This window comes from Physcomitrium patens, chromosome 25 (genome assembly GCF_059467195.1).
Source record: "Physcomitrium patens ecotype Gransden chromosome 25, ASM5946719v1, whole genome shotgun sequence".
Lineage (NCBI taxonomy): Eukaryota > Viridiplantae > Streptophyta > Bryopsida > Funariales > Funariaceae > Physcomitrium > Physcomitrium patens.
This window is the reverse complement of record NC_143434.1, coordinates 1,167,501-1,176,432: the sequence shown is the minus strand read 5'-3', so window position 1 is coordinate 1,176,432 and position 8,932 is coordinate 1,167,501. Positions and strand designations below refer to the sequence as shown.

At 40.2% G+C, this 8,932-nt stretch overlaps 2 protein-coding genes across 5 annotated transcripts in view; one reads left to right on the top strand and one right to left on the bottom strand.

The window, feature by feature from the left end:
- Positions 1 to 4,049: 4,049 nt before the first annotated feature.
- Positions 4,050 to 7,928, top strand: LOC112283389 (uncharacterized). Of its 4 annotated transcripts, XM_090247658.1 has the most exons (4): positions 4,050 to 4,385; positions 4,588 to 6,675; positions 6,921 to 7,067; positions 7,357 to 7,928. In XM_090247658.1, the coding sequence occupies exons 2-3, from the start codon at positions 6,524 to 6,526 to the stop codon at positions 7,042 to 7,044; spliced, it is 276 nt and encodes a 91-aa protein (XP_090103784.1). In that variant the 5' UTR covers positions 4,050 to 4,385; positions 4,588 to 6,523; the 3' UTR covers positions 7,045 to 7,067; positions 7,357 to 7,928. The 4 variants fall into 4 exon arrangements, with proteins under 4 accessions (XP_090103784.1, XP_090103783.1, XP_073390681.1 ...); XM_090247657.1 differs by lacking the exon at positions 7,357 to 7,928 and having other exon boundaries at positions 6,921 to 7,333; XM_073534580.2 differs by lacking the exons at positions 6,921 to 7,067; positions 7,357 to 7,928 and having other exon boundaries at positions 4,060 to 4,385; positions 4,486 to 4,955.
- A 152-nt stretch (positions 7,929 to 8,080) lies between these two features.
- Positions 8,081 to 8,932, bottom strand: part of LOC112283367 (protein-L-isoaspartate O-methyltransferase 1) — a 2,754-nt gene continuing 1,902 nt past the window's right edge. Inside the window, exons 5-7 of the mRNA XM_024521964.3 lie at positions 8,842 to 8,913; positions 8,583 to 8,656; positions 8,081 to 8,455 (exon numbers count right to left, since the gene is read on the bottom strand). Of these exons, the coding sequence (XP_024377732.1) occupies positions 8,372 to 8,455; positions 8,583 to 8,656; positions 8,842 to 8,913 (230 nt within the window). The 3' untranslated portion in view covers positions 8,081 to 8,371. The remainder of the gene's footprint in view (positions 8,456 to 8,582; positions 8,657 to 8,841; positions 8,914 to 8,932) is intronic.

Genomic DNA, 8,932 nt, shown 5'->3' with positions numbered 1-8,932 from the left:
AGTCTTATATCGTGTTGACTTTTCCAAGGCATTTTTTATGGAAACAGATGCATCAGATTTTGCCTTGGGTGCAGTTTTATCACAAATGGGAACAGATGACAAACTCCATCCGATAGCTTTTCATTCAAGAAAATTCTCAGCAGCCGAGATCAATTATGAGATCCACAATAAAGAACTTCTTGTAATCGTGGATTCCTTTCAAGAATGGCATCATTATCTAGAAGGCGCTTCTAGTCCAGTCACTGTGTATACAGATCACAAGAACCTCGAGTATTTCATGTCAGCACGCGTGTTGAATCGTCGTCAAGCTCGTTGGAGTATGTCTTTGTCAAGATTCGAGTTCATTATCACTTATCGGCCAGGAAAACAACAAGGTTTGTCCGATGCCCTATCTAGACGTTCTTATTTTGCACCAAAAGAAGGAGATGCAGCTTTTGAGCAACAAAAAACGGTCCTCTTGAAACCGGAGCAATTTCATCTCCGAGCAATGAAATCAACATTGACTGTTGATTCAACTTTTTTCAAGCAAATCCAATCCAGTATGTCCTCAAACCCTCTTGTTTATGATATCGAGAATAATTCTTCCAAGTCTCATGATCCTTCTAAGTTCGAGTTCAAGAATAATCTATTATATTTTGAAAGACGCCTATATGTTCCAAAAGGAGAAGCACGTTTACGTGTTCTTCAAGCACGTCATGACTTTCCAGCAGTATGGCACTTTGGATATAATAAGACTTTGGAACTCATATCAAGAGATTTTTGGTGGCCACAAATGTGGAAGTCAGTCAAAGACTTTGTACAATCATGTGATATTTGTTCAAGATCAAAAATTCCTCATCATCGACCTTACGGACTTCTTCAGCCATTACCTATACCAGAACAACCATGGTCTTCTGTTTCTATGGATTTCATCACAGATCTTCTAAGCTCAAGATCTTATGATTCTATATTTGTGATAGTAGATCGTTTCACCAAGATGGCACATTTTGTGCCATGTACAAAATCTATCACAGGTGAAGAAACAGCTAAGCTTTTCATTGATAATATCTATCGCTATCATGGATTACCTAAAGATATCATATCGGATAGGGGAACTCAATTTGTGTCAAGATTTTGGAGGATCCTTTTCAAGATTTTAAAAGTGGACATAAAGCTATCTTCGGCTTTCCATCCTCAAACTGATGGACAAACAAAGCGCGTAAACCAAGTCTTGGAGCAGTATTTAAGGTGTACTATCAACTACCAACAAGATGATTGGACAACCCTTCTGCCATTGGTAGAGTTTGCTTATAATAATACGGTACATTCTTCCACGCAACAAACACCTTTCTTTGCCAATTATGGCTATCATCCACGACTTGATACTTTTGATTTTTCAAAAGTTGATAATCCTGCAGTAGAAGATATGGTAAATCGGTTGTCAGAGTTACATGCAATAATGAAGACGCAATTGAAGGAAGCTCAAGAACGAAAAAAAATAAACGCAGATCTATATCGTAAGGAGCAACCACAATTCAACGTGGGTGATAAGGTATGGCTACTTCGTCGCAATATCAAGACTACTCGACCTTGTGACAAGTTGGACTATCGTAGGCTTGGCCCCTTTTCTGTTTCTGAACAGATCAACCCAGTTGCATATCGGTTACATCTACCGGAGTCAATGAAGATCCATCATGTATTCCACGTGTCTCTTCTTGAACCATATAAGACAGTGGATATACAAGAAAGAAGACAAATGCCACCGCCTCCAATAGAAGTAGATAATAATGAAGAATTTGAGGTGGAAGAGATATTAGACTCAAGGCAGCGCCAAAATAAGCTGGAATATCTTGTTCATTGGCGCGGATATGATATTAGTGAACGCACATGGGAGCCATCCAGGAATCTAGCAAATGCATCAACTAAAGTCAAAGTTTTTCATCAACAACATCCATCAAAACCAAGATGAAAATCTCTCTTATAAAAGAGACAAGATTGAGGCAAGATAACATTCAATTTCCTATCCTTGTTTGTAACTTCTTTACATTTGTGATGCTAATTAGATGGAGAGCCAACAACCAGCGGATTCAACTCAAGAACCTTCGTTTGCTGACCTACCGGACGAGACATTACGATTGTCAAAACCTTCGAGACGATGCAATCGAGATGAAGATCTTCAAGAACGACATGTTCTTCCTCGAATAGATGGTGAGATACAACGCGTTTGGTATCACGATTTGGGAAGGGACTCTCGATGTTTGGTGATTTTGCTAGAGGTAGGAACAACTCCTGATGGTGTTCCGAATATTCTATTTGAAGGAAGTTACGAAGGCCTCAACAATGATCAAATAACTGGGTGGTCTTCCTGCCTTGGTATGAGACACTATCGATGGTTGAGAGGCCTTATCAATCATCTTCAAAGAGAACAGAGATCAGAGTATGTGGCGAATACAATTCGTCGCATCATAGATTTCCTCAACATATGATGACCGCTCCTCGTGGAACTCGTCTCTAGAAGGGGGGGTAATGTCACGGCCATAATCATATAAGCTAATAATTACATATAGAAATAGGTAGAAGTAAGTAAAAGTAGATAAAAATAAGTTAATTCTATAATATTTAATATAGAAGCTTCCTAGAAACTTCCTAGACGTTGCTTTGACTTCATAGATGTCTTTAATTGACGTTTTGGATTAGAAACGTGGTCAACAAGTTGGCCACGTGCCACACATGTTGTTAGCTTGAAGATCAAGCTAACTATGTGGCCCACACGTAGAAAAACTTGCCTTGTAAGTCAAGGCATGTGTCCTACAAAGTCAACACATATTAGAGGTCCTATAGAACGTCGCCACGTAGCCCCTAGTTAGATAGTATATATAGAGACAAGAGTGAAGGCTTCTTCACTCTTGTCAACTCCTTTCTTGCTTCTAGTCTAGTTTCAAGGGTCTCTAGTTTTCTTGTCTTTTGGCAATAGCCATTCTAGTTTCTCTTTTCAATATACATACTTATTATTCATATTTTGTTACTTTTCTTTGAGTGAAGGCTTACTTGTCTGAACTATTTTTTCATCGAGTTCTTGTCCTTGATAATATATATATATATATATATATATATATATATATATATATTTGTGACATTATTCTCTCTTTTAGGGACAAATTTCACAAGAAATAGTGATCACATGTTGATGAAGTCCAAGATGCAACAAATTGTATTTGGCAAATATTTTTATTGTTATTTTCTTTAATCTTTGGAATTACTTATATCACAAAGAATGCAATATTATGTCTCATACTACAAAAATAAAATGCCAATTTCTACAAAAAGAACATTTTTTATAAAACTTTATTGTTTTAAAATTAGATGATATATTTGACACTATTTATTTGATGAATTAGAAGACATGTGGCACCAACCAAGTACTTACAAGTAGGTTGTGCTTATTTTGCTAATTTTTGGTAGCAAAGTTATAGTTGGTGTTTAGAAGACCAAATCTAACCAAACATCATAAAATACTTGTAAATTATGTATATTAGGACTTCTTTAAATAGTAGTATACAAATTTTTGCAAAAAAGAATCCTACAAGATTCAAAAAATTTAAAAAGATGGTCTTTATTTAGAGGTTCTTGTCTTTGGATAATTTAGATGCAATGGATTCCTAAAGCATCTAATGATGAGATGTATAGTGATCTTTCAACCAAAAAATTCATATGGTCTAACCTATTAAATTACAACATATTACTTTGGAATATCTTGATAAATAAAATGTGAAGCAATTGAGAATAAGACCTAATTGAGAAGTTGGAATAGATTATGGATGGAGAAAAAAAAAAAAAAAAAAAAAAAAAAGTACAAACACAAGGTGTTAAAAGCTTGGATGCCTTTGCAACTTTTAACTACTTCTCAATGTGGAAGGTATAGCCTTTTTGTGTCAAAAAACAAAACAAAACAACTGGGGATATGACCTGCCCAGAATGAACAGCACAGTTAATAAAAAAAATCATGGACAGGATGGACAGATTGAGCTGAGAAGAGGCAAGCTACCAAATCACCCATGCTGCCCACAAACACGAAGCAAGCAAGCAGCCTGCAGTCGTAGGCCACTTTGGATATAAAATCCTCCCTCCCTCCCACATTCCCTCAAGCTTCCACAGCAGTTGTGAAAGTTGTTCTATGCAAAACATATATATACACACACACAGTGAACGTATGCATGCATCGAAACAGCTTGAATCCACAAAGACGACGACCTACACAGCTACGGAAGCACCATGAAGGCTCCTATGGGTGATGGAGGATGGGCCATAGGACACACAGGAGTAGCAATGGAGGGAAGGAGGAAGAAAGGTGGTGTATCCCTCCTCCCGATGAAGGTGTTGTCAATGGGGTGGAAGCTCATTCTTGTGTAAGCTTTGCTGCAGCCCTAATCTTCCTGCTCCTATCTCTCATTTTGAGTGGGTAGTGTTCTCTGCTCTTCTCACTTCTGATTCTTGCGCTCGTTTCAGGTGGTCCTTTTGTTGGTTTTGTAGCTCTTGCTCACAACCATTTGTTCACCCACCCACCGATCCTCACGCAATTGCCTCGTCTTCATCCTTGGTGGTTTGTAGATCGTTTCTCTCGGAGTAACTGGCAGTTGTTCTCGCACTTGCACCGCGGCGATGCAAACTGCGGATTGTGTTTTTGTTGTTGCGCTCGACTTCTCCATATGCTTTCACTTGTGTTTCAAGGTTTGTTCCAGTTGCTGCCCAATTGGGTGTGAACTTGGATCTGGCGAGAACGACATTTTTGTTTTTGTTGGAGGAGGATTCTCTGGCCCTTACCTATTCACCCCAAGGGAAGTACATGGCAGGGAGAGACAGCTAGGCGATGTAAGAGGCTTGTCGTTAGACGCGACTTGGGGGGTCCTTGTCAAATGATGCCCAGTCTGTAACTCCAAGCACTGCAATCAATATCAGCCTTGCAGTTCGACCCTTCAGTTTTGCATTCCACCGTCGTTTAGATTCGCTTCAATACAGATGATGTCACTATGTACCAGTTGCACAAGGTTGTACTCTTCTCTCTCTGGCTCACCAATTGTGTGCATCAATTCCATCCTAGCAAGATTCCACATAGCTCCTTCGCGTGTTGAGGATGTGTTATACCGGGTTTCAAGTGATCGTGCAATGGACCCATCTGTTCATTTCCCCTCCACAGCTGGCCTATTGCACGTCAATCCGAGCTTTCTTCGTGTTGGTGTTAATGTTGTTGATTCAAGCAGATTGCTTAGATGAAATCGCCACTTTTTTGACATGAGATGAATTTCTTATGCAAGGATGGATACTGTTTTGGGTGACATGTTTTGTCCAATACTCAATCATAACTCTTATCGATAGGTCTGAATGAGGTGCATGCCGTATATGTTTTTATATTGACGTACTGATGAAGGTAGCCCTAATCTTGCAGAAGCTGGATAGTAGTGGTAGGTCTAAGCCGACCATTGTATGTTGGACGTTCGTCCATGTCGAATTTTGTTATTTGCAATGGGACAACGACTCTTAGAGTAATAATTCTGAAAGATTTGGATTCCAGATTCTCGTGTCCGGTGATGATGGAAATACTGTAGGTATCAAAGCTGCACATTCGCAGCATCAAACCTAATTGAAGTTTTTGTGAGGGACAGCATTGTGAATACTATGATGATAGTGACTTCAATTTGGTTCACTTTGATGACCAATGAGAAACGAAAACGATCCAATAAGTGTCAATGTTGATATTTCATTTTTGATGCCGTTGGGGGCATGACATCGACCAGAACTTTGGAATTAGTGGATACAGAAGTTGGATTCAAAACTCCTCCCGAAACAAATTCAACACTGATACAAGGATACTCTACGCTTCGTATTCAACAAGGTCCAAACCTAGGATATCATGACATTGTAGTGCTAGAGTGATTTGTCGGTTGTGGCATTCACAAGTATGATCGGTGATTACAAGGATTTGCTTCTGGGAGGTGTCTGTGAGTGGTCATGTGTCTTGCAAGCAGTGGCTCTCTTGTGAAGCTCTTGTAGACCTCTGGTCTGCATTGGGAGATGAAATCAGGCCCTCCCTCTGAAGGATATAAGAAGGTATATTGTTGGCGCTGAAGTTGGATACTGAATGTTAAATTTTTTTCGAACAGAAAGAGGTCCTTTTATTTTGTCTCTTAGTGTTTTTTGTAAAAGTAATCTTTATCCAAAAACATTCAACACATTATTGGAGATGTCTAGATGAATTTTATAATGAGGAGGAGGAGAGCAAGTCAGGCTAAGTAGTAAGGCCCGAGTGTAATAATCGTGAGGAGAGTATGCCTGCAAGACCCTTATCCCCTGACACAAGTGAGGCGATGCCTTCAGTTGATGGCTGGCAGTCGAAAGGGATGTCTCAGGCAGCACAAAACCATTGCTCTGATACAAAATATTGACAATACTATTGGTTTGAGAGATGGGAATGACTCCAATGTAGAAAGGTCAGGATATATCAAAAGGAGAACACAGGGTCGAAAGATTTCACCAGTGGACAGCCCAAATGGAGGTTACAGAAGAGAATCAGATAACAACGCCTCCAGCAGCACGCCAAGCATCTCCATTGTATGTTCTGAGGAGAAAGGAACTTCAAGATCTCTGGGAAAGCAGGAGAATGGGCTTAATAAGATTGGGAGTGAGATTGCAACAAATAAGGTCATTGTTCCACACATTATCAATAATTGGCACAAGATGCTTCAATCCTCTGTATGTGGTAATGTACATTCTGTATCTCGGTCTAAGGTTGGGCTAATACCCAATCAAAATTTCTGTCACGGAGAGGGGTCAGTCACAAACACCTCTTTGGAGCAGAGGGAGCATTGGACAGGAAGTAGCACAGAAAATTTTATTAAAGCATTGTATCCCTAAAGTTCGCTGGATTTATCCAATGGCTGTCACAGGGGACCAAGACCATTTCCGAATGGCGTCTCAACAAGGTTTGAGACTCTTGAGAATGGATCCTCAGTGCATGTTCCAGTAGAATCTATGTGGACTCCTAGCACAACAGTTCCCTCAGTGACCTAAAGCGGCGTGACAGTGAAGTCAAGGTATAGTTGACAGAGCCCTTGTTTTGTCGTCTGATAGCAATCGGTTAGAACGGGCTGTTACTGTAGATGTGGGGCGTGTTAGTGTGAGTCGAAATGGACATCTTGGTCAGGGTGCATCGAATGGCTCGTCACCTCTGCCTGGAGTTAAGGAAAGGCGTCACTCTAACTCACCAACCTCAGTAGATTTCTCTTTCTTTCATTCTTAATGGCCGATCTCCGCAGTGACTAATTAAAATGATGGTTCCCTTGAGGTTTCAGATTCTGATTGTGGTCTTGTTTGCGTGAGCAGCCCACGAGTGATTCAGAGAAATCTCAATATTTCGGAAGGTCGGGTAGAGTTGCAAAGTCGATCTTATCATCAGGGAAGTACAGTCTCATGGCCTGCGCACCCAGCCAAGGTTCTGGTTTCTTTATGAGCAAGGGCATGAGAGGCATCCCATCCTAAAAATTTATTCCACTAGAGTGGTAGAGTGGGTGTCGAATTACACTTACCAAAAGTGACATGGCTCGTATTGCATGATAGATTTATTCTGAAAATATTAGACAGTTGTAGCGATTTCTTCCCTATCCGTCTGCGTTTTTTGATCATTGACGTGTTTGAATGTTTGCTGTGCTCTACTCACAATTTTGTAAGCTTGTGTGTAGCTTTATAAGTTTTCAACGTCTGTATACTCTAGTATGACTACACTGTTGTCAACTAGTCATCGAAATTCCTAAGAGAATACATGTTGAGTTGTAGGGAGGATGGATAGAGGGTCTAGTCAGACAACAGCTTTTGGCTCTATCCTATTCACAGTTTCTTGGACAACGTCTGTTTTTTTAACTTAATGGGAGTTTGCGATTGTAGTAATCTCAGTAAACTGGCTGCGCTCGATCTCAAATAGTAAATTCGCCGCACGTTTCTCTCGAAAACAAACTGCCTTGACTTTCTAACAGGGATTATGGTTAATGCGATAATTTCAACATTGGAATGTCGAGAGATTGGCACCGTCGTGTCCTTTGATACAGTCAGAAGCATATAATTTCAATATCTTTATTTCTTGTATCAGCAGTAACGGTAGGAAAAATTTCCCACGTGGGCGCCTCAGCCTCTACGGCACTTGAATTAAGAGCTTAGTATACATGTGGATTGTTTGTAGAGAGTCATTTTGTGGGGTCAAAATGGGGAAATTAATTACAGAGGAGCTCAGTATAACCGATGCGTACGGGCTGTGTTGGATCATCTCTGCTTTACTAGAGTCGATATCGGTACATTTCTAATTAAGGATACTATCTCTAGTTAAGAAAAACTTCAGCATCTTCGCTTAGAGGAGGGGCACATAACGAACAACCATTTTTCTGGTCTTCTCAACCGTTCCATCCGGTAACTTGTCGATAATAACTAGATTCTGCACACCAGAGTTTCCATGTATTAAAAGCTGGGAAAGATTTACTGTTGTTATTAGTTATACTTCGTGCCAGGACTTGAAATTGCACTCTACAATTAATTCAGTTCCTGAGGTGGGTGATGGATACCTGATTGTCAGTTCCTACTGGAATGACCATTCGACCCCCAGGCTTCAGTTGCTGCACAAGAGCTTCAGGCAGTTCTGTTCACGTACACCACTGCCTTATCAGTTTAAATATACATAGATGATCGTTGCTGTCCAAACATGGTCAACTGTCGTGCCAAGCATTTCACAGATCCAACTGGAGGTATTAAACACCCAACGGGAAATTAAACAAAAATAATACACACAAATCAATTAAGGAAAATACAGAAAATAGCAGCTACCTGCTGCGGCAGCTCCGACGTGAATGCAATCGTATGGTGCACCCTCCGCATTGCCAAGTTTACCGTCAGCCACTGCGGTTCCAGTTCCAAC

Excerpts from the sequence above, each read along its gene's own strand:
- LOC112283389 (XM_024522009.3), top strand. The coding sequence starts at position 4,278 with ATGGGCCATAGGACACACAGGAGTAGCAATGGAGGGAAGGAGGAAGAA. Across the intron at positions 4,386-4,587 it reads GGGTGGAAGCTCATTCTTGT|ATCGTTTCTCTCGGAGTAAC; the intron begins GTAAGCTTTGCT and ends GGTGGTTTGTAG.